Genomic DNA, 25,824 nt, shown 5'->3' with positions numbered 1-25,824 from the left:
GCCTGGCGGCCGCGGCGGGGGAGCGGGACCGGGCGGCGCGGCTGCGGGCGGCGGCCCCTCCGGGGCAATATGTTCAAGAGAATGGCTGAGTTCGGGCCTGACTCCGGGGGAAGGGTGAAGGTGCGGCCCCGGCCCCGGCGGCGGGAGGCTCGGCCGCGGCGGGCGGGAGGAGCGCTGGCCGCGGCGGAGAGCGGGCCGGCTTGATTCGGGTTGCGAACAGCAACTCGGCAAACGCCTTTCAAAACGCGTCGGGTTTGGTTTTGTTTTTTTTTTTTTTTTCTTTTTAAGGGCGTTACCATTGTGAAGCCGATCGTGTATGGGAACGTCGCGCGGTATTTTGGGAAGAAGAGAGAGGAAGACGGTCACACTCACCAGTGGACGGTTTACGTCAAGCCTTACAGAAACGAGGTGGGGCGTTAAGATGTAAGGTGGCCGGGCTGTGGAGGGGTGACGGGAAGCCGGCGCCGCTGGCGTCACGCCTGGGCGGCGGGGCGCGGGGAGGAGAGCGCGGGGCGGGCGGGAAAGCGCCGCGCACGCGGCGCTTTCCCGCCCGCCCCGCGCTCTCCTCCCCGCGCCCCGCCGCTCCGCGCCCAGCAGCGCCCCGGAGCAGCGAGCCGGGGCTTGGGGAAGCCGCGAAAGGGCGGGCGGCTGGTGGCTTTCCCGAAAGGGAAAAAGAGAGGGAAGGCACTTCGATGTCTTTGGAGCGATCTCCCTGGCCGGGGGCAACTGGAGAGCATTCACGGGGACAAAATAACGACAGACCTGTGTGGCAGTACTAACCCTTGGATTTACCGCCTTGCTTTCCTGCTGTTGTTAAAGGGGGCTATGCCAGAAGAAACGATAGGCACGTGGGACGGATGAATGAACGGTAGTTCGGTGGGCTGTGTAAATAATCGGAAATAACGATGTTTCTATTTCAGGATATGTCTGCCTACGTGAAAAAAATTCAGTTCAAGTTGCATGAAAGCTACGGTAATCCTTTAAGAGGTGGGTTTTGCATTTGGACATTTGTTCTAGAACTGGGATTTTGATTAGTTCCACTGAGGCTTTATCACCCCTGTGAACGCTTCTGTCTCCTACTGCAGTTGTTACCAAACCACCATATGAAATCACCGAAACAGGCTGGGGTGAATTTGAAATAATCATTAAGATATTTTTCATTGATCCAAATGAAAGACCTGTAAGTACACTGAACTTTTAACAACACTTAATTAATTATGGTGGCCTAAAGCTGTGCTGTAGGATGTTGCTGGTCAAAATAAGGCTCATCAGCCATGGAAGAAATAAAGCCTGTTCTTGTAGGAAAGGTATTTAAATGATTGGCCACATTTTCCTGTTTCTGTGCTTTACTACTGGCATTCATGACTGCTTTTCCTGCGCTTGGCTTCTGTGATGTTTACTAATAGGTGACTGACTGCATGTTGCATGTGACCTGGGTTGAGGACCTACTGAGGACTTCTCTTCCATGTAGCTCCCTTATTTTAGGATGTTTGAGTATTTTAAATTTTTTTTTTTTTTTTTTTTTTTTGGTCTATCAGATCTGATCAAAATCAGTCAAAAAGCAGCAAAGGTATTACACTAGCATTAGTCTCTTTCTTAAGAAAACCCCATTAAGACACTTCTCTAGTTGAATAAAGCATTGGAATGAATTTCTTTCTTCCCATCCTGTGTTTTAGACATATCTTGCAGGTTTTGTTTATCCAGGTTTAGGTAGGAAAACCTGATTACTGTATTTTAGGTGAAGAGGGTGTTTATTTCTGAAAAGACTGAGTTCCTTCTATCGCATGAACTACAGTGATCCTTTTGCTTTAGCCATTTTTTGCCAAATGAGGGGAAAACTTAATTTTATGTTTTCCTTGAGTAAGTGAGAATTGATACTAGACTAGAAAGGAGTTCCTGTGCTGTCATGCTCAGTAGCACCCTGACCTGTCTTACTGATTCCGTTCACAGCTTGACCAAGCTGTCCTAGAGTTGGTTGGGTTGTCCTAGAGTTGGTTGGGTGTTTTTTCTTTGCTGCTGTTCTTGGAAGGCTGTTTCGGTGCCTGTCATGTTCTTCCTTTCTGGGAAGTACCAGCCAGAGTAAGGTATCGCTCTCTTCCGTGACCATTCACGGGCCTGTTTGTGCACGGGAAGAACTGTGGGCTGGTGCCCTCTTCCCAGGTCCAGGCGGCCAGCGGTTCCTCGGGGCTGGGCAGAGGGCTTCTGTTCCTCTCTGGCTCCTGCCGTTTGCAGTGCAGTAACGGAAGAGTAACTCCGCAGAGAGAAATTTCAGTGAGAAGCTATTCACAGGCTCCCCTGGTGTTTTTCCTTCACAAGAAGGGATGATAAGGTCACAGAAAGCACTTTCTAACTGATTAATTGGCAAAGTTGGCTTGAACTAAATCATCTATTTGGAAATGTTTATGAGAAGGTCTTTTAGTAGTAATCCTAAACCACTTGCCCAGACATTTTTAAACTAGTAAGAAGCCTTTGGATAGCTGGTTTGTTTAATACTGAATATTAAATTTAAGTAATTCTACTGAAGTTATATGACATTTACTTTTGCATTCCTAAAAGATTTTTAAATCCTATACAATTGTTTAGTCAGAACAAATACTACTTGTTGATACCTAGGAGATTTGTATTTCCCTATAATTGCCAAACTAATACAATTTTGTCTTTGTATAGGTAACCTTGTATCACTTGCTGAAGCTTTTTCAGTCTGATACCAATGCCATCCTGGGAAAGAAAACTGTAGTTTCTGAATTCTATGATGAAATGGTAAGAAAATGTTTAATGTAATCCTCAGTTTATTTTGAAGAGTATTAGTGATACCATATATTTTTCTCCTTCATTAGATATTTCAAGATCCTACTGCAATGATGCAGCAGCTGTTAACAACGTCTCGTCAGCTAACACTTGGTGCTTATAAGCATGAAACAGAGTGTAAGTTGAAACTTAAAATATTTTCATTTTGGAAATAAACACTAGCTGGTTGTGGTTTTAGTGGTTTTTCTGGGCTGTAGCAGTACAACGGATTTGGATGCTGCTAAAAAGCATTAAATTAGCTTCAACTTTTGCAAAGATACTGATACTTACTTGAAAACTTTTAAGATCATCTGATCTGTATGCCTGCTGAAAAGGAGAGAAGTATGAATAACACAGTATGAAGAGTGACGGCATGATCTACACCTAGTTTAACATCTGAAATGTGTTAAAACGGAGAATAAATCAAGGCCACTTTAGTTGGGATAAAGTTCTGTTCAGCTCATCAGGCTGTTAACTGCAAGCAAAGATCACACTTTTAAGCACTGAAATATGGAATAGTTACACAGTTTTAGTCAAAGCAGCAACCCTTTTGGGAGGAATAGTGTCTGAAAGCTCTTCCTGTCTTTTTCCTTTCTGTCTGATTCTTTACCTGTAGGTCGTTTCATAACATACTTCTTCATTATAGCTTAATGTTCTTTGCGTCCTTATCTAATCTGTCTTTAAATATAAACCAGAATATTACGGGAATTAAAGAAATGAAATGAAAATACATTGATTCATAAAATATAATGCATTTAGTGATGGTTTCTGTTCTGATCTTCTGAATTTCATCTCTTATCTTCTACTCTCAGAAAGCAAATGTAATATTTATTAAGCCCAAACCCTACCTTGTTAGTTACAAACTCTAATGCCATCGTAGTCCGGCTCACCTGGCCTTTGGCTTATGTGCATGTTCCCCTGGCAACAAATGTCATGTCTTTTTAGACAGTGAATACCTAGAGCTAAGAGTGGTTATGAGTTCAAAGCTCTACAAAGTTAGGGTTCTGATTTGCCTTATGTCTGTTCGGGTGTGTGGACACATGAGCTTCTTGTATTTTCTACCTCACGTTAGCCAGTCTTGAGATGGATTTTTGTTATGTTGCATGTTGTTGTGGTTTACGTGTAGAAAATATTTAATAATTTGAATCATAAAAAAGTTGTATCCAAATCTAAACTTTTCTCACTTAAAATTCCTGGATGTTTCTCCTAAATGTAGATGGAAATTTTTAGTGGCGTTTTTTAAATATATTTCCTTAATTTTCATCTGCTTCAGTAGCACATCTTAAGATTTTTATTTTTTTGCCACTGCCCACAATTATGCAATGTATGGGATATGAAGGGATATCCATGGCCTTCACAGATTTGTTGGCTTTACCAGCTTTGTCAAAAAACTTGTGCATGAACAAACCAAAAAAAAAAAAAAAATTAGGACACCTCAGTAAACCAGATTGAGATGTCCTAACGTCAGATATTCATAAAAGCAAAGGCAGCATTTTTAGATACATAGAATTAAAGTCCAATGAGACGAGAGCAGAAAGTGGTGACAGTACATGGAAAAGGAACCACAGAGTGGTTGAGGTGCGAAGGCATCTCTGGAGGTCATCTGGTCCAACCCCCTGCCCAAGCAGGGCCACCTACAGCAGGTTGCCCAGGACCATGTCCAGATGGCTTCTGAGTGTCTGTATGGATGGAGACTCCACCGTCTCCGTGGGCAACCTGCGCCAGTGCTCGGTCACCCTCACAGTGAAAAGGTGTTTCCTGATGTTCAGAGGGAGCCTCCTGTGTTTCAGTTTGTGCCCATGGCCTCACCTGCTGTCACTGGGCACCGCATATAAATAGTTTATAATTCTCTGTAATCTCCCATTTATTTTCTGTTACCATGTCAGGTTTTTTCCCCACTTAATCATTAAAAAAAATTCTGGAAAGTGAGTTAGTGAATTCTGTAACTCCATCCACAAAACTGATGGGCTGAATGAGGCCACAAAACAACAGGGATTTTTTTGGTTTGTTTTGTTTTTTTGTTTTTAATTCCAGGGTGTTGGGGGTTTTTTAATACCATTTTGACTACCATCATTGACTCTCTAAGGTCTCTAAGGCTAACAGCAATAGTTTGGTTTTTTTTTTTTCAGGACACACACCATCCAAATTACTGTTGCAATTAGAAAAAAAATAAATTACATCTTTTCATGGTACTTACAATATTTATTTTTCTTTATCACCACCACAGTTGCAGATCTTGAAGTGAAAACCAGGGAAAAGCTGGAAGCTGCCAAAAAGAAAACTAGTTTTGAAATTGCTGAGCTTAAAGAAAGACTAAAAGCAAGTCGTGAAACCATCAACTGTTTAAAGAATGAAATCAGAAAACTTGAAGAAGATGATCAGTCCAAAGATATGTGATGAGTGTTGACTTGATAAAGAGCCTATACTGAAAATGGAAGGACTTCAATCATGGAACTGTATGTGTTCTCTTGAATTCTGTAACTGAGACTATGTGAATTTCACTTGCAAATGGTTGAAGTATGTGGCAAACGACTTCATAAATGGAAGAAAAAAGAAAGAATGTATCCTTGTTTTACAGTTAAAATCTGTGGGTACTTAATGATTTATTTCAAGTAGAAGGGGTCTTGGAGACCAGACTACTTTTTTTTTTTTTTTTTTTTTTTTTTGTAACTGCATTTGAGTGGTATACGAAAACATTGTATTAAGTCTTGTATTAGTTCAATGTGATGTTACAAAATGCCGGTGTTTACTTTTTTTACTTGTTTTTTCTACTGATTGTTTAGAGATGCATCTTTAAAGCTGAAAATAAAATATGCAGTTTTTTAGTTTAATATTTTATGTCTCTGTCCAGTTGTGGGCTTCAAGAGCAATTGTAAATAGCATACCCTCATTTAAGGCAGAGGTTGAAATATAACGGTATGCAAGTTGCTTAAGTCTGGTTACGGTGATTTCTGCATGTCTGTGTTACCACCACACTGAAAAAACTTTCCGAAAACAGGATTTTAAATAACTTGTATATCTACACATAAGAGTTTCTAGCACCACATCTGCTTTAACATATATAAATGCATCAGCTATACAGGTTATGCTCAGAAGCAGGAAATGATTCTGGTCCTGTTTTGTAGAAGTTTGTTTATTCTTAAATAACTAGCAAGTGTTCCTCCTGAAAAATCAATACATGATCTTTTGCCTTTTTTTTTTTTTGTTTGTAGAGGTTAGAGCCTGATAGAGATGGCGCTACCTCAGGTTTTGAAAAAGCTTGGGCATCTTTTCTATTGCTTCAAGATACCATGTTGCAGTAAACTCTGCTAGAGAATCAAACATCCCACATCTCCTCTCCCATAGAAAACAGTACTATCAATACTTTTGAGAATAAAGCACTAATTTCTTCATATTTGAAATAATTGATGATTGGCTTTTACCATGGCTTGGTAAAGATTTAGAACTGAAACCATTTCAACACTCAATATGTGGACTTAATTTTTTCATTAAGAAAAGTGACTGTTAAAACTTGGCATATTTCGTTTATGGTATTTTATATATATATACACATATAGGCTGAGGAACAGCTTGTAGTAGTGGTGTCCACACAGATCCTTCCTAGCACTGCAGACTATCCAAATTTTTCCGGCTACCTAACTGGTTTGGTTTATTGATTCAGTAGCCAATTTCCTTTTAATCAGTAGCTGAAGAAGAACTTGCTAGGCAATTTCAGTACAGTAGAACGTGCCATTTTCAGAGCTGTGCACTGAAAATAAGACTTGCGTGGGCCACAGTATATTACACTTTTTAAGGCTGAAAGAACACTTCTAAGTGAAAAGTTAAAAAACAATTCATAGAATTTTATTCTATGATACCTTATTCTTCGGGTGTTTATTTGGCTGCTTCCTTGTCTTTGACGATCATCAGCAGATTTTTAAGGAAAAATATAATAGGGTTAGCACAAAGTGAGTCCTTCCATGTGTATTCTCTTAGCTTCCTGCAGATTGATGCCATTTCCTGAGGAGGTTTTTAAGGTCCATTTGTGTATGCTGAAAGAAAAATGGGAACGGAAAGCACAGTTTTGGTGATACTAGGTTGTATGCAACATAATCATCTTCATATTTGTCAGTTAAAATAATACTAATGTAGAGTAACTCGGATGGAATATTAAATAGGTTCTGCAAGAACTGTGGCCAAGAACAGAGCTGCTGCAACAGGCTTGAACAGACCAAAAAAGGAGTCATACCTTCTGAATTCAACATTTTCGTAAGACCCTCAAGTATTCTTTTTGTTTACATTTTTAATAACACCCAATAACCAGTCTAGTATTCAACTTTACAGAAGCAATGATCCTGGCTCCACTGTTAGTAGCCATCAACATGCTAGACCAGTGATGTAATTTTTGTTTGTGGTTAGCGTTTTTTTTCCCCCCAGTTTTTCTTTCAACTTTCTGTATTTTTTTTTCTTCTGTGCTCTCTGTAAAGATTATACAAGAGTCATTAGGTTCCCCTATCAATACTAAGGCAAGAAAACGGTGCTAACATCTGTCTGTGCTGAGCAGTTACTGTTGATAGAAAACAGGAAGAACATCTGCTTTACAAAGTTCCTTATTATGTTCTGTGTTTTCATTAGAAAATACTTCTTCTTCAGATGCTGAGAAAGCAACTGAGCGCTTTATTAGGCAGTAATTAAATTCTGGAAAAAGTTCATGAGAATTAAGTGGTTTAGGATTTTGGCTTGAGAATAAATGTGAAAAAAAAAACCACCTCCGTGTGTTTGACAAGTAAACTTACAGCTACCTTCTCTACATGCAACTGCATGGTTCTCAATTAATAGATAGGTTATGTTTGGACCTATGTGTTCTGCCATTAAAAGCGCTGTTGATGCAAGCACTGGAGATAGCATGTGTGCACAGTAAAGGTAGAATACAGTGTTGACCTTCTAGCGTTCATCATTTTCAAAGTTACTAGAACTGAAATAGAGTGGGGCACCTGGAGACACAGTTGCATTTGACCTCCATTGCCTCGAAGAAAAAGAAAAACCCAAACACTACACTCTGCTTTATTTTTGGCAGCCCTATGAAGATGTGATTCCAGACAAATAGTTACAGTTTGTGCTTGCCAGGGGTGCTAACTTAAATGCCAGCTCTTCATATTGCTGAGACTGACTTTAGACTGTGATTTCATCCTGAGTTATAATTGTGAAACACAGATGTATTTAAATTTGCTTTGCAAAGGAGGGGAAAAAAATCCCTCATCGTGCTATAGGTACAGTTTGATATCACTGAATTGCACAGTAATTTGTCCAATTGCCTACGCTGAACCTTTAGGCTCCACTTGAAGTAACCCTTTGGTAGGTAAAGATAAAACTCGGTTTATAAAGATAAAACTCTCAGTTTATATGCTTACTGTTATCACTTTTACCAATGAGGAATGTTTACTTCAGGCATCAAACACGCAAAACTGGTAGTTACTGTCATTGCCGCTTCCACTATAAAGACTTGGGGGGTTTTAAGTATTTTAGCTAAGACACATTAATAGTCATCACAGTAATTTCAAACACTGACTGTTTACTCACTTACTACACAGTATTATTTATTGCTAGTCCTTTTTTTACCTAGCTCCATCTCATAACTTCTTTCCTTTGCCTTTGGGTTTGGCACACTGTAGTTTACAGTTAGACTGTGAAGTTGTATAAGGCCGTGCCCGGGAGGTTTCTCATCAAAAGTGCCATTATCTGACAGGAGAGGGGTAAATACGCTTCATTCAAAGATTTGCTTGAGAATTTTTGTGGTTAGCAGAGATGGGACTGGAAGGAATGTTTAGTCACCCTGTTCCTTTTCTTTCTAGACAGACACTTTTCCTGCTTATGCATTTAATCCATATTAAATACATAAGTGTTTGCTTGCTTCTTAATGGGAATACAGATTTAAGAACATTTCAGGTTGTTTTCAGACATAAGGTTGTTTTCCAAACACCAGGTGGCAGGTATGTCCAAATATTCTCCAGTCTCAACAGCATTTTAATTACTGGGCTTTTGGCAGATCTGTGGTATCTTTGGTTGATCTCATCTGCTTTAAGAGTTGATCATCTGATTAGACAACTTGTACTTGTTTCTATAGAGGTGACCAAATTATCTCTTGCATGTTATGCAACTGCTCAGCAGCCTTGTGAGCAAATCGAATGTGCTGTGCCAGGAAGCAAAAAAAAAGCGTGAATGTTTGTTCACAATTTTTGTTCATTTAGCAAGGGAAGCAGCTTTCAAAATATAAATCTCTGGGGTTGTTTTTAGGTTTTTTTTGCTTTTTCAGGCCAAGACTGTGTGACAGTATGAATGAACAAAACATAACTTAGGTACTCTACTGGACTGCATATTTTGCTTGCACTCAATTGCTCGCACTCAATTGCAGGTGCAAAATGGCAGGATTTTCCACAAGTAAAAGTAATTACTTCTTTAAACTTAATGTTACTAGAGTTAATACGCTTCTTTGACTACTTACTGCTTAGTGAACACTATGAATGAACCTCTGGCTTCCAAGTATGTTGAAACTTTTGATTTTCCTGAATACAGTAGGGAAGAACAACTTACCTTAAGTAAGGGGAAGAAGAGACAATTAGGATGGTAAAAAAGAATAGGAACAATGAGAAATTCTTGTTATATATGCATCGTTATATAATTAGTTGGCATGTACTTTAACATTCATTTATGATACATTTATACTATTTCTGTTTTAAAATGTTTTAAGCTAGAACATGAAATCATCTAAGTTTCTAGTGAAACATTTACCTATGCAAATAGCTAATATACATCCAAAATTAAAATTTACATTTCAGTTTGCATAGGAAAAACCTCTTGAATGCCTAGTGATTAGGCCATAAAAAGAACTCATTAGCATTGGAATATGCAGTATTTTTCCCACTCCCTCCCTGATAATTACTATACTTTTTAAGGTGTTAAATGAGCGGCTGGCACTTCTTATTCCCACAGTTATGGAGAATTCTGTACTTTAGGACAGAAACAAATTTCATCTGATCTATTGGCTTCTGCTTTGCAAATACTTTCACATGAAGTGATCAACAGCTTTTCTTCTTCAATATTTAATGTCTGGCAAATCTCACATTTTTTCACACTCTACAATTCAGTTTTATTTCAAACAACATATTTCATTTAACCTCTGATCTAGAATGTCATTAAAATGCATGGTGGAACACACTTCTAAGTTTCTCAGTGAAACAATCTGGCATCTTTATTCATAGGATCAAGAAACAAGACATAAGGCTAAGAAAGGTCTTCTTCACCTGCTGAATTGATCAGACAAAACTGCACCTCGGTTTAATGACTCCAAACAAAAGATCTGAAAACATTTCACAGTTAAATCATAGTTTCTAAGCTTGCACCTGTAAGCACTAGCATGCTGGGTAAATACAGGTATTAAGAGTTGGCAAAACCAACAAGGTTTATGCCTCTATGCATTTAACAAGGGTGACAGCTTTTGGACTTAAAATTTGGAGAATGAATAGTGCTGCAACACTCTGCTGTTCCATGTGCCGAGTCTGTTGAATGTAGCAGGGCCAGCATGGCTCCTTTTTCCTGTCTGCGTTTATTAAAGCAAGAATTAATCCAGGTCATTTTTGTTTTAATCACAGTCCTAATTAGAGTGATAACTATGTCCCACCTAAAGCTCCATTCAGGTCCTAAGCCACCTGAACTCTGAGTAGGTAATATGGAGAACCTTGAAAAGTTAGGTTTGAGGGGCTTGTGGTTAACTTTTGGTGTTACTTCCTGGTTTCTGTATGGAAGTCTATGTAGTAGTTAAAACATTTACTCTGTAAACTAAATATTCCTGAGGAAGACTGAAGCTGCATCTTACAGTTTTAGAAGTTCTTAAGCATGAGGTCCTGAGAGTACTCTCCATAGCTGCTACTCACAGTGAGCTGCAGACAGTCAGCTCTGCAAGACTTCTCTAGGACCGGACAGGGAACAGGCGAAGGAAAACCATAACCTCACTTGGTAGTTAGGGCACTGGAGAAAACCGAGTGCTTTTTTTTGAGCTGAATAAAGCCACCACCTCCGAAAAGGGTTAGATCCTTAGTAAATGAACATGTCTAAATTAGATGGAATTAATTTCCCATTACCTTCAGAAGTTACACACCCTTTTAGTGACTACGGAAGAAATGTATATATGGGACAAACTGGAAGTGATTTTTTTCCTACTTGCTACAGGTTAGGCAAATCTGCATGGTGAGGCAAGATACAGGATAGGCACTTAAACCAGACAGACTGGACTCCACCACCCTCCTACGTAGTGTTTGGAAATGATCAAAGCATCCGCTGCTTTGCAAAGCTTTGTGGTTGCTCTGAATCTTCCTTTTTCAGTCCTTATCAGGAACAGCCAGGAACTGCAGTGTTAGATGCATTGCCCTGCATCATGACAGAACGTCATGGGCAATGTCAGAGTGCAAAACTGATTTGGTATGCAGTCAACTGCCAGGCGTGCTGCTCCTCTTGGGTAGCAGTTCATACTCTTTGAGTATCTCATCACTCATCGGTCTGCTAGTCCTGCTTCCTGCTAGATTCATTCTACGGTATTTAACAATCATGAGTCTCCAATTTCCAATAGCTAATGCAGTTTAGCTAAATTTAAAATAAACTGTGTTTTGAGTTTTGCTTACTTTTTATTAATAACCAAGCAATGAGTCCTAGTCCTTGTGCATTTGCTGAGGATGGAGAAGATAGATACATTTCTAAGGCTGTGAATTCTTTCTAGTGTTTTTTTTTCTCCCCTCAAGGATAAAAGGCAGAAACAAAGTCATAACTGTACAGATGATTAAATTAATTTGTATGAGTTTCAGTGTTACTTTCTTGGAACAGGCTGACACAGTATATGTATTTTAAAATGGACAAGCAGTAAAACTTTTCATGGTTTCATTGTCTGAAAAGTGAATTTTAATTAAAGTTTGTTCATAGTCTAATCTGACGCCGTATGGTACTAAATGTTTGCAAGTGCCTTGCCTCTGCATTCGGAGCTGGAAAGGCTTAGTACTTCACAAAATAAACCTGATCTTCAATCGTTGTGAAGTCAGTGCACTTCAATCAGACCTCTGTTGAATGAAGATAATAAATCAGTAAATGAAGAAGCCACATTTTCATAGTAGAAGGGCCACTTGAGAAAAAGGCCACTTTAGTAATGTTTTGTATTTCATGACAGTTAGACTTTACAGCATTCCTTTACAAGTATTAAGCTAAGGCTTTTGGAAGGCTGATAGATATCTACGCATAAATTTAAACAAACCATTTTTTCAATTTGTCACCTACCATTGCTACTATATGCCCTCTTGTTGACTTTGCAGTAAAATTATTTTCTAGTAGCGTACTTTGTACATTTGCCCAAAGATTTGCCCTTAGTAAGTTCCATCTCTCTTCTCAGTTCTATGCTACAGCTCCTTCACCACTCAACAAGGAGCACAAAAGAGAAAGGATCTATAAGACAAAAGCAAAGTATAACATGTTTTTGCTGCTGCTGTTAATTCCAGAGCTTTCTCTGACACTGATGCTGTGGAGTGCAACCTTCAGAGTCTTACCTAAATCTAGAGATAGTTTGTGTGGCAACTCTGAATACATTTTGTCATCGCCTAACAGCTGTCCACACACAAGCATGTTGAACTTGGTTAGCGGCCATTATACCTCTGTCACCTCTTCGTGGCCTTTAAAAATACCCCCAAAACCCCAAACCCTGTGGCTGAACCTGTATTGTAGTGTCCCTGATACAAAAAATACAATTTGCTGACCTACAGGATTTTAATAATAGTAACATTTTGTAAACTGCATCTAATGCTAAGTCATTGATGCACTGTGTCAGACACTTGTTATCGTTACAGCTTTGGTTCGAATTTCTGCCTAAAAAAAACCCACCACCAAATAAATCAACTCAGTTACTTGGGTGCATTCTGATCTCTTTACTGCTCTGTAGTCATATCTGTTTTTCGAGGACTGACTGTGGTTTACTCCACTTGGACTAGAATTGCATCCAAACTAACTTCAGTAAAGACACTTGTAATTGTGAAGCAGAACTGGATTTGAAATAACATTCTCATGATCAAAGATTCTAAGAAGCTTTTGTAGTAATTGGAGAATAACAACTATATAAAATGTGTTTGCCTCTCATATTTAAATTAAGCATAAAGATAAAATGTATGAGAGGTTTATTAAATGAACATAGAGATACTGCATCTGATAAGATCAAAGCAATCGAGTGGGATTTTAATTTAGGCATTTGACTGACTTTGTCTAAAAAAAAATGTTTTTGAAGTAATGCTGGCCATGCTCCATAATATCTGAGAGGTTCTCTCAGTTGTGGATTGCTCCACTGGGCTATTCCCTCCACTGCTGATATATTATTGTTTATATCATATCCTGAGAACACTGTACATGCAAAATGCGCAGGCAGAGTTCCAGGCCTGAAGGCCTTCAATCTAAATGGGCAATATAGATGGGTGGTATAATAAATTGCAGTTCTTTACTTGAACTGTAAGCAATGTCTTTCAGCTCTAAAATTATACCCTTCAACCACTTTGAACTGAAGAAGCATTCAGTACAGTTCTCATCCTGTGGCAACGCAACTCAGTCTGACTATAGTGGATAGGTGAAGAGACTGCTGTCTATGGGTTTCACCATCTTTAACAAAACAGGCTTCTTTTAAAAAATTAGTATTCCTGGAAGTCACTTGCATGAAAATTGTTCTTATGGTTTTAAAAAAGGAGAGATGGAAATAAGACTTGAGCCAAAATTCCCTGAAAATCTCCCATTTGTATCAAAAAGGCTTTGGTTTGGGGGTTGGAGTGGGCATGCAGCTGTTTGGTACAGAACTAAGTAGCCTTGGGAAGAAAAACTAAGAACAAAAACTCTAAGCATCTCGCTTCATTACTTTGACAAAATAAGCCTGTACCCACCCGCCAATTGTGAATGTAGAACAAAAAACCAAATACTTCAGGCTGCTTCATAGAGGTTTGCACTGACAAATGGGTTGTAAATAAGATCAGGATATGCAGCCTGCCCTGAGCTCTCACATCTCAGGAAAGGCCAAGGGTATGACAGAGAGAGAAGGAAACAACCATCAAAGATATGAACTATGGTCCACAGTTACCAGTTTGGTTCTTCTGTCACAATGAAGGTCTCTTCCATGAGGGGGCTTTCCGCGAGCTATCTTAGCAGTGGAATGAACTTCCCCAAGAGTCGAAGACTCAAGCTTCAACTTTTCTCACTTCACCTCAATGATCTCTTTCTTTGGGGTTCTTTAATATCAACACAAGTCTTTTTTTTAATGTCTCATTAAAGCAAAAGCTGTTGTCATCTTTCTCTCCTCCTGCTAATAGGCAGTATGGAAAAACAAACACAATGGGACAAATATCTCTCTATTGTTGAGTTATCTAATCCCGCCTGAGTCACACTGCTTTGGGAAAAATGCCATGAGCAGGACCTCCTCGGACTCCATCCTTCAGACTCTTCCCCACGCTTGTTTCTGCGTGAGAGAATAATGTTGGTATATATTTTGATTCTGTCCCTGATTTGGCTTAAAATATATGCTATTATACATAATTGAAGGGAAATCTAATTATTTCTGCTTAAAATAATTATTGCTTAAAATGCCATTAAATTAACAAGTCAGCTTTTATTTCCCTTGTTTCAAGCAATTATGTAGTTTGCTTAGACCAGCTTCATGTGTGAATTTCGGCAGTCCTAAAATTGAGAAATAATATGCTGGCTGCAAAATTGTAAAAGCAGCTGTAAAAGCAGCTGTAAAAGCAGCTTTCTATTCCATTACCAGTAATTCTGCTTTGCCATACTTCATCTGTTCTTCTGTGCCTCTTCTGAGGGAACGTGCCCAAAATTATCTCATAGACTTCTATGTTGGCTGTCTCAGCTCTAATTTTAAAAGTTATTTTTTCAAGAGTTGGAGTGGTTCCTCACCTTGGATGGCCCGTTACCCTCACTTAGTGGTTTCTGCCCACGTGGTAAGAAGGTTCTTGCTTTCCTGAAGGAGCTCACTCCTTATATAGTGGGGAGAAATAAAAAACCCCTGGCATTTATGTTTTTCTTCTCTTTAAACATCAGGCTGTGATCAGTAGTTCAGCAGCGGCTTCATAACCTGAGCCTTCCCCCAAGCAGGGGTGAGACCCTTCAAGAGAAGGGTAGGTGGTATCTTTCACAGTCCTCCAATTTCCATCAATCTGTATAAATCATGATGCTCAGTTATCCATTCACGTCTAGCTGTGATTTTGGAGTATGTGGGACAAAGGCACATGAATGAAGGAGAGCAAAGCCTGCTGTACCAGTGTTCAGAACTGTTGATCTTGCACTTTCTCTGACCACTGCTTTCACTAACAAATTATGATTAAGAGGCAGGAAAGAAGAGTAATCCTGCCGGTGTGAGCTTGGGTTCTCTCTGCAGATTTACTGTTGAGCAGGCAGAGTTGTTTTGGAAGACAGAAAGAGAGTGTGTTTCACTCTTTTTCAACATGACAATTTGATGTCTTCAGAGAAGGTTTCACTTATTGCATAAAGTAATATATCAACCCCAGAGAAAATGCACAAGGTCACTGTGGTCCAATTTACTTCACTAGTTGCATCAAAGTTAATTTGAAGTAATTTACTTTATCTTTTGTACTCCAGATAGGGAAAACACTGAATGAAAACAAACACGATTATATCTGATTTTGCTAAGTCAGATCTATCACTGCTAGGGGAAAAAATCCAGGCTGCCACTTTAAATTTTCCTTTAAACGTTCTTCCCGAGCACACCAAAAGGCAATTTTCTTGAAAAAGCCAGGCTATCTCTCTCATTGCACAGAACACAATAACTTGTGTGTTAGAGAAGGGAGTTTCAGAAAGGCAGAGACGTAACTCTGGTATGTAATGTAGATTAGAATTTGACATTAAAGACCATTTCCCAAAGACAATTCAGTCATTCTGCCAACCACAATGTCCCGTAGTTATGCAAATGACCAAGTAGAGCAGCGATTATCTGCCAATGCAGGTCTTTCCACACGGCTGGCTAACTATACATTTTTGTGAAGGTACCTTCTGTCCCTATAGGCACCGTTTCCCCTCGGAGTCATTTTAACAATCTCTGACCATGAAAAATAGTTTATTTAAATGTAGCCCTGGAACCTGGAATGATTAATCCATCCATTCATGAAAAGCATCAAAAAGATACTTTCGAGGTTTTATCAAAATGACTTATTCTGTAAGTCATTCTGTAAGTAATTCTTTAAGCTGATGACAAAATACATGCCAGTAACAGCTGTTCTAGTAAAAGTTTACGTCAATTTCCCAGTTTTCTTTTCTCGCTGTCTCAGATCCTGTATGTTGCCATCCTATGGCCAGACTTTCTGTTACTGCAATGCTTCTCCTGACTGGAAACCATCGCAGGACATATTCTTGTAAGGATGCAGGCCCAAGGAGAAAGAGGCGTTATTCTTAACATTTTCGCTCTAGTAGTCACCATTCATAACTTACAACGTACACTGTGAAAAGACTGAGAAAACCATTGATTGATTTAAATCTGCCTTAATTTTTTACCAAAGGCAAAAACTGCGCACACTGGTCCTTAATCATACTTTGCATCATGTACAAGCACGCACTTTTCCATACAAATTCCATAAGGTGTTTAATCTGCTATTGCAAAAATACTTATTTGCATACAATCACACCCTACTGTGGTTTTAAATGTTTTCTGAGAATACATTTTGAGCCTATTATCTTAACCTCACTGCCTTTCTACCCACATATAGACTAGCAGACATGCAAACCCTTTAATTTTTATTCAGGCCTGACTGCAATTAAGTTGAAGTGCATTTGTTCTTTAAAACTATAGGACTCAACTTATTCCGTAAGTATTGTTGGTGAATACACTGTCATTCAGCTGCTGAGCTCTAGCAGAGTCTGCATCTTACAAATAAAAATTTTTACTACAGGAGAAAAGAGCGATGGGCAGTTTGGGTATTTCTGTAGTCTGAATTGTTTGTTCATGCCATGCATGCCAACTGTTGAACAGAAGCAGTCAGTCACAAACAGCACTATCTTATCTTTCAAAAATCTTAACCCAAATACAAAGAAGCACTGACCCTAGTTAGAGAAATCAAGGTGAAGAACACCTTTTTACTGGCTTTCTTATTGGAGACAGGTTTGATCCGGATGCAGAGAACATGCACTTACACAATCACATCGTGTGCCATGGCAGTATGCTAGGTACACTCTTCCCCATCATTCAGTGTCTGACAAGCTAATTATATATCATTTGTTTAAAGAAGACATTGGAAGTAAAAAACAAAAACTGTAAGCGTGGACAACAGTGCTCCTGCTATAGCTGCACCTTGACAAACAACTCCTCTCCGTGATGTATTTTTACCAAGTATTTTAATGACTACTGTCAAGCCACTAGACAGAAAGTACTATAGCTGGCTCTTGCTTTCTTTATGGCAAACCCAAAGTGTCTTGTCCCCACTATGTTCTTGCACTGAGTTTTAATATATATTAGTTAACCCAGACCAAATATATTCCAGTTTTGTCAATTAATATACCATATGGAAAAAAGTATAGTTAGGGCACAAGCACATGGTAAGAACCTGTCTTAAGAAGACAAAACCACGTAGGTTGCAGCGGGCCTCAGGAGGCCACCTAGGACCACCTACTGCTCAAAGCAGGGCCAGTTAGAGCAGACTGCTGAGGGCCGTTTTCTAGTCAACTCTGAGTATCTCCCAGGAAGGAGGTCGCACAACCTCTCTGGGTAACTTGTTCCAATATTTGACCACCTTAATGATATAAATAAATAAATAAATAAATAACTGTATCTAAGCAGAATTCCCCATGTTTCAATATGTATCCATTCCCTCTTGGCCTATCACTGTGCACTTCTGAGAAGAATCTGGCTTCATCTTCCATCCAGACAGCAGCAGGAAGATCTTCCCCTAGCCGCCTCTGTAAGGCTGAACAATATCAGTTCTCTCAGTCTTCTAGAATACACCATTTTTCCAGTCCTCTGACCATCTTGGTGTCTCTCTCCTGTACTAGCTGCAAAATGGCCATACTGTATCAGACTACAGAGGTATGCCTAACTTGCTTCTGATCTTAATGACCAGGACTAAACAGCCAGGAAGAGAGTATAAAGAACAGGTCAGGTACAGCACAATCCTTCTTGATATATATTCAGAGATTTCAGTAAATCATTGGTTAGGGAAAACCTGAACCAAAGGCCACCGTATTCCATTCCATTTACTAGCTGCCAATGCACTGCCTTGCCTTTGAGTTTAGTCCCTTTTTGAAAGTAATGATAGTTTTAGCTTCCACATTTCTGGAAGCAGTGAGCTCCATACTTTACTTCTGCAGCATCTGGAAAAAAGACTACCTTTTGGTTGGTTTAAACCTGCTGTCCATTATTTTCTGTGTGCCCACTTAATAGAAAAAGTGAATGAGAGCTCCCTACCTTCTCTCCACAAGCCACCATTTTATATAATTCAATCATCTTCCCTCAGTCGCCCAGGCATTGTCACTTTTGTCTTTTTCAAACTGGAAAGTCCAAGTGTTGGTAGTCATGTTTTAAACAGAAATAATTCTTCATGTTTTATTATTCTTTTCTACCTTTACCTTCTTTCTGACCTGGGAAACCAGAGCTTCATACTGTTCTCTAGATGTGGCCATACCACTGATCTACACAAAGATGTCACAACATTCCTGCTCCATTCTGTCTTCCTTTTCTAATAATTCCTGGTATTTTTGACTTGGAGCTGGCAAGGAAGTTTACAAAGAATTACCTATAGATACTCTAAGAACTCCTTCTTCAGCAACAACAGCATATGTAGAACTTACCACTAGGCACATATAATTAAGATTGGGTTTGCCTGTATGCATTACTTTACATTTATTGAGACTGAATTTCAACGTCTAGTTTAACACTCGTGCTGCTCAGCAGAATGAGATCCTTTTGCAACTCCTTGCTGTCAGCTTCATACTCCATTACTGTAAAGAATTTTGCATCAGCAGCAAACTGTGCTGCTTCCTTACTCACTCTCTTTCCAAGACCTTTTCTGAGTATGCTAACTAGTGCAGGTCCCAGCATGAATCCCTGTGGGAGTCCAATGGTAACTCTCCCGCAGTGTAAAAAATTACTATTTATTGCTACCCCATTAACCCTTCTCTTTCAGCTAGTTACTAATTCACAAGACAGCCTTCCTTCCTTCCTAACCTATGGCAGCTAATGTTCTTTAGGCAGCACTGGTGAGGGACTGTGCCAAAAGCTCTTTTGAAATCACTGCGGTGAATGTATCACCCTGGTTTATCAGTTTGTTGATTTCGTCAAAGAACTTCATAATTATGACAAAGCTTCTCTATCTGCAAAAACCCTTGTTGATTTTTCCATAGTCTGACGTATTGGTCTGTATGCTGAAGCCTCACGCCAGCTCTATGTCACTGATTTGCTTGTGTGACCTGAGACAAGTCTCAGTGACTACAACGGTAACAGGACTCAGATGCTGCAAATTAACACTTACGATCCTTAAATCCAAAATTACTGTCTTCAAAATTCTCATCCAGATACTTTACAGCTATGGAGGTGCTTACATTCCATAAATTCTTATTTCAGTGAGGTTCCCAAAACATCTCTGACTGCTTTAGCGTGTACTTCCCAGCAAGCTAATTCTACTACTAAAGGTCCAGCCCAGACAGTCACAACTAAACTATTTCAGTGGCAAGGTTAAGGAGGCTGTAATACCATATGGTGGTTATAGCACACCCTGAGTAAAGGAAAATATTAATTTATATGTTCACAGACGGAGGATGAAACCAACCCAGGTCCCCCACAAGCAGAGTTTTGGGGTTTCTGATCACTGAACTATAGGAAAAGGACAGGACAGTTTCTCCTACCCCTTAAATGTTCACGTCCTGTATAAAGGGACCCCTTTAGGCATCTAACATGAAAGTTTACTGAAGTGAACTCTAAGTAGAGCAAGCAGCTTCTTCCAACTCAGTTAGTTTTGAGGATGTTGAGAGACACACTTGTGGGTTTTGCAGCTGTACTTGCCTGCCTGCTCTGCCTCTGCATTGAAACACCTCCCATGTAGCTGTGTTGGCAAAATGGACTATTTGTCAGTGTCCTGGTTATGAACTTGCTGTCTGGACCTAACTTAACATTCCTGAATTAGCACTGTAGTGGCTGAGACAAATGCGCATAGTCCATCTGCCAATTTTCCAATAGCAGTTGTAGTACCTGCTCGTTGGGACACAACAGACACAAGCCCAGCATCTTACAAGATTCTTTGGCACTAAGCCCCAGTCGCTGTGACTTCAGTCACGTAAATGTCATTGGCGTTTCACAGTGAAAAGTTTAGCCAGCTTCTTGTTAGAGTAGATCCCACTTGATCCCGTTCCTCCACTTGCTTCCGCCACGTACCATATAGCAGCCAGGTTCTTCAATGGTAACTGCCACAAATCCGAGCACTGTAGCATCAAGACCCTCTGTAGACTTAATCCACACTCCCTTGTAAGTAAAATGAAACAATATTTCTTCTCTTGTAACAGAAACACAGAAATAATTCCACTAATGCTAATGAAGTATCAACTAACACAATGACAAATGCCCTAAGAATACCTAAGTAGTTATTCACTGAATGAATAAATAAATAAGTCAAAGGGCACTTGCTGCATGCAGAGATTTAAAATAACCAGCTGTTTTCTCCTGTGAGAGGCATCTCTTCTGTGTCCTGAATGAGGAAGGGGCAAAATAGAAAAATGGTGTATGACAGGCTACTTAATTCTATCCTTTGTGCCCACAAGGGAGTCAAAATTACAGTTGCACAAGTTGCCTCATTTTTAGAAGTCTGACATTGTGACAATGCTCTTTGAACACTGTTTTGTACATAGTACATAGTCAAGCGTGCACAGTTCTGAGGCCCTGAAACTCTGAAATACAAAGGGGTGAAGTAAGGGCATAGCAGCAATCTTCACTGGAATTTCCTTGCTTTTGTCAGCTGAAGTCAAATCTTGAGTGTTATTGCAACACACTGTAGCTTTTTTGCATTTAATTAGATTTACATCCCACTTGGTTATCACAGGCTAGTTGGAAACAGACGTGTACATTCTACAGTCAACACATTGATGCTCCTCCTGGGAAGCGGCCAGCAAGAAGTTACAGGAACTGCATGTGGCAGCCTTTGTTAGGGGAGTGAAAACAGTTCAATTTGGTTAAGCAAAACATTCATTTGAACTGAATTTGTGTAAACACTTGGGAGACTCAAAAAGCAGCTTTGCTTGCAATGATGTTTTTCAGGCTTTCAATATTCAAATGGTAAGGGACCAAATATCTAGCATCTCAAGGAGTAAAATACATAGTATCTGAGACAGCAAGCTCAGCCTAAAATGAGGTCAGAGAAAATACCTAAGTTTAAAATGATGTTTTTGCAGCTCATTTTATTATCTTTAAAAGTCTACCGACCAACTGCCACAGTGACAAGTATGTGTATCTCATTCACAGTACATTACTTCGAGCTCATGGATCCTTTAACCATGTCAGTGGTATATTTGTACAAGAACAAGACATCTGAGAAAAAACAAATTACAATACAAACAGCCACCTGAGGAATTCCTGAATGACCAGGTCTGCTCCACTTTTCCTGGGATATCACAGGAATAAGGGCAGAAGGTTTGTCATATTGTAGCAGTCATTTCAGGAAAAATTTCACTATGTCAATTAAAATGTCCAGCTGCAAGATGCCTTTATTCACTATTGGATTGAAATTTCTTTTTTTCGTTTTCACCTGAAATGTTGACAACTTAACTAATGATGACAGCATTCAATGAAGTAGCGAACTACTGGTTTAAATTACTGGCTCAATCTTGTACTTCCTTCGGGGGAGGGGAGAGAGACTATTAACTTCACCAGGGCAGTGTTCTTTCTTAAGAAGTGCAGGATCAGGCCATAAGTGGATGGTGTATAGCCCTTACTGTACGCAAAGGCTTTGTTCGATTGTGAAAACAAAAACTTTTTGATTTATGTACAAAGGGTCATTCTACTTAGCATGCCACACATGAGGGGAGGCAGAATGGGACGTGACTGGCGTTACTCTGTTCCGCTCGCACATTAACTCCAACTCTCTCCCTTTGTAAATCTGTTTTCCAGCTCCCAAAATGTTATTATAGACTGAATGTGTGGGGTTTTTTTTAAAGAAGTTTTTGTTACAGTGTCACATGGATTTTGGAAAGGGGGCGGTCAGAATAAAATTACACTCTAGGTAGCCTCTTACAGCAGTGAAGGAGAGTGAGCTTCCATACCACATTTCAACCAGAAACATGCTTTTGCTGCTGAGTCATAAACCCCGAAAGACAGTGTTTATAATAGAGCCCTCACCTATAGCTGGGTTAGGTGGTGCCTATAGCAATATCAAAGGCCTCCTTTATTACAAAACAAAGTGACTGCAAAGTTCTATGATTTGTCATGAGGCTGTTACTATGGCTTTATTTTTAAGAGAAACTGTTTACTCTCCTATATTTACTTCAAGAGTAGAATTTATAGTTGAAACATTAAGGATCCGAATCAGTATCCATCTCCAAAAATACATCCGGGCTTCATGCTGGGGTATACACATCCCATACTGATCAGAAAAGACTTCCCTGATGAGAAGACAAACTATACGTGAAATGGGATAGGTTCCAAAGTTCTTGGGAAGAAGAAATACAACTCTTTCACTTCATACCCTTGAGAAGTTTGTTGCCATGAATCTCTGAACAACATATAAAAGGAAACTGCAGAAACACAATGCAGAATTTGGCATTCTATTCCCCAAGAGTCCCCTCTTTGTCAGGCCCAGGCATTCAGAAAGAATACAAGATAAATAAGGCATCACTTTCTTAATCGGATAAATCTGCTATAAACCTGCTGTTAAAATGTTGTATGTGACTGGACTGCTCGCTTCCATTACAGAATTGAATACTGCCTAAATCAACGTAGGTCACAGGCAAAAGCACTTGACCTGCAGAGTTCAAATTTCATGATAAAACCCACTATAAAACGTTGGTACCATCTTGTAAGAATCCAGGAACTGGAACAAGAGGGGTCTATGAACCGATAATGAAATACATTAGGACAGTGAAATGAGAACTTCTGGAAATACAAGCTACAGTATATCTGACACAGTTCAATCTTATTTCCTCTTCAAAGACTAAGAATCTTTTCAAAATATTTATATGACCTTCTAATAAAAAGGAGGTGTTAAACTGAAAATTTTCATTTGGGGTGGAAGTTTCATTATTAATATAGGAGTAAATTCTAAATAGTACTAAAATTTAACACCTTTAAAGTGAACATTAAATTGGGTAAACCAGTTATGAATCAGAGAACGGTGAAATGTATGATTACTTTTGTTGCCTCAGAAAAGCCATGCATTTAGCACACCCAGTAGCCACTGTGTAAGACCATATAAGAAATGCCCAAGCAAACAAACTGAAACGTTTAGCTACTAAAATAATAATTTTACAAATATTAGCTATGGGCTAACCACTTATGGAAAGCTTTAAAGGTGGCAGCAGCATCTAGTTTTTAAAAAGCTACAGTGAAAGAACAGAGGAGGTGTCTGACTTCAAAGCTGATCTAAAAGTTTAGGAAGATCTAACAGAACTGAAGGATTTAAAGGATTTTTAATCCATCAAAGGATTTAAAGCAATGTAAATTCATAATTTGCAGAAGTCTGCAAGCAGCTATGCAATCTTCTAAAGACTAGCAATCTGTACAGCATCTGGATGAAGCTGCAATAATCTCAGTTTGGGATGACAAAAATGATTGTAGATATGACCAGCAACCAATATGCCACAGATCCAAAAGATCTATGAAGTGAGAAAGCGAAGGAACAACAATGTGACCAGTTAGAAATTCCTAGCAGGAATGAGACACAGCAAGGTCTTAAGGAGCCAGAAAACCACCTGGAGAAATATATGTAACAGCCACAGAGCACAGCAAAGTTCCAGTATCTAAGTACACAATTGGTCTGCCAGTAAATCTGAGTGAGCTGGGTAAGATAACACTCAGGTAAATGCTGAAGTTGACCAACCTGACAGGTGAACAAAACCAGCACTTCACCTTTGATGAAGACATTGAACTTGACTGTAGAAGAGACGCTATGCTATCCAGATTTAATAGAAATCCTGGCATACAATTTAAATGCAGCCATTCGCATGAGCTGGTGAAGGCATGGTGAGAGCTAGAGGGAGTAGGAAAAGAAATAAATGACCCAGCAGAAGAGATGTGTGGAGATTTTGTTCCTTGCTCATCCAGATGCTGCTGAGAAAGGCTGAGGAAAAATTGCAAGGTACAAATACTCAGTTGGATGTGGACTCACAGATCAAGATCAACAACTGAAGCCAAGCAGACTTTAAGGCAAGTCTGCATAACAGAGGACCTGAAGGTCACAAGGAATCCTGCAGATGTTTGTCTTAGGAGCAGCTCATTGCTTTGTAGCCCACTGATACATGACATTGACGGGATATGAGCATATACAGTATGTTAGATGGAAGAGTTTGCTATGGGACTACACATATTATGTGACTCAGCTACAGGAAAATCCCATTCACTCTGCTTTATCCATCCAGCCCTCTGAGCACTGACTCACATGCACAGAAGCCAACAGCTGCAATGGTACAAACGTTAAACCATAGTTGCGTTCCCTCTCCCCCTTTCCTTCTAGATATTATCACCTTTCTAGCATGTACATCTGAAGAAAATCTTTGCATGGGCTTCAGCTTCTCCAGCTCTCATACAGCCTACAGATTAAATGAATATGGGGGTAGTGGAGTACTGTCATCCATTTGCTTCTGCTACAAAGCAATAACTGCCAAGGGAAGGGAAGAAAGGTGAGCAACTGTCAGAGCAAGATTCTCCATCCTCCCTGTCTAAGACTTCAGATAACTGAAACACAGTGAAAACATGAGTTGCACAATGCCTCAGAAAGTAAGGTACATAGATCAGTTCTGTGAAGCAACTAGGTGCTAGGCATTGTTTGGTGGAGGTCAGAAGTTAGAGCAAGGCCAAAGAAGCTAGGCAACAAAGGGGAAACATGTAGCATGTAGCTAAGAGTTTTGTGCAGGCTGCTGGCTGCTCTAACTGCGAGCAACGTGTTTGATTTGCATGTATGTTGGGACATTGATCACACATTCAAGATTAATTGTAGATTACAAGGTCTTCTGGCCCAAGACCTGTCACACGTATTGGTTTCTAAATAGGCAGCAGAGAAGATGACATATAGGTAGTGACAGTGAGAACAAACGCAAGGTGTTTTTTTGCACTGGCTAACAGGAGTGTTAAGTGTTTCCACAAAACTGCACAACATGCAGGTGTGGCACCTAATCTCACTATTCTTCTTGTTTCCCACGCTTCTTTTTGCAGTGTCTTTGTTTTTAATATCTACGCGGCCTACCTTTGCTTTCAACTGCACGTAGCGTACTTTCTGAAAACAGCACAACTTCAATGGCTGTAGATGAATTACTATAGCAGCGTCTAAAATAACGCTGTAAGATCGTGCACAACACAACTGACGGAGGCTGCCTTGCAAGAAATTTAAAACAAACCACACGAAACCGACAGAGCCAATCCTTTCCAAAGCTGTGCGCGCAATTACACCTTTAATTCTTTTTTTTTTAATTTTTTTTTTTTTTTTTTTTTTTTTTTACCTGAGGAACCAGTAAGACCCGCTTCGTGGCCGCCTCCCTCACAGCTGGCCCCGGCACCGCTCGGAGGCGCGCTCTCCGCTGCCTGCCGCTTCCCGGGAGAAGCCCTGCCGCCTCCCCCGCCGGGCGGGTGACAGGCCGGGTGACGGGCCGGGTGACGGGCCGGGTGACGGGCCGGGGCGGGTGACAGGGACACCGCCGCCCCCCGCACCGCTCAACGGCCCCGGCGCCGCCCGCGCGCGCCCCCAACGGCTCCCCGTTGCCGCTGCCGCTGCCCCCGCCCCCTGGCCGCTGCCCCCGGAAGGCGTTCGCGCCGTGCCCCGGAAGTTGTCGCGGGCAGAGTCCGTCCCA

At 40.1% G+C, this 25,824-nt stretch overlaps 1 protein-coding gene and 2 long non-coding RNA genes across 3 annotated transcripts; 1 reads left to right on the top strand and 2 right to left on the bottom strand.

Moving 5' to 3' along the window:
* YEATS4 (YEATS domain containing 4) lies at nucleotides 1-5,453 on the top strand. The gene is made up of 7 exons (XM_082309710.1): nucleotides 1-120; nucleotides 289-408; nucleotides 921-987; nucleotides 1,086-1,180; nucleotides 2,668-2,760; nucleotides 2,838-2,925; nucleotides 5,015-5,453. The coding sequence occupies exons 1-7, from the start codon at nucleotides 70-72 to the stop codon at nucleotides 5,182-5,184; spliced, it is 684 nt and encodes a 227-aa protein (XP_082165836.1). The 5' UTR covers nucleotides 1-69; the 3' UTR covers nucleotides 5,185-5,453.
* On the bottom strand, nucleotides 1,498-3,111 carry LOC309589494. Its single transcript, XR_014227943.1, has 2 exons — nucleotides 3,079-3,111; nucleotides 1,498-2,307 (listed from the first exon to the last, which is right to left on the bottom strand). It is a non-coding gene; the product is annotated as an uncharacterized lncRNA (long non-coding RNA).
* Nucleotides 4,985-25,705, bottom strand: LOC309589493. Its single transcript, XR_014227942.1, has 3 exons — nucleotides 25,477-25,705; nucleotides 6,645-6,818; nucleotides 4,985-5,053 (listed from the first exon to the last, which is right to left on the bottom strand). It is a non-coding gene; the product is annotated as an uncharacterized lncRNA (long non-coding RNA).
* Nucleotides 25,706-25,824: the final 119 nt, after the last annotated feature.

This window comes from Platalea leucorodia (assembly GCF_965183815.1).
Source record: "Platalea leucorodia genome assembly, chromosome: 4".
Taxonomy (NCBI): domain Eukaryota; kingdom Metazoa; phylum Chordata; class Aves; order Pelecaniformes; family Threskiornithidae; genus Platalea; species Platalea leucorodia.
The sequence above is the reverse complement of the archived record's forward strand: the minus strand, read 5'-3'. Positions and strand labels throughout refer to the sequence as shown.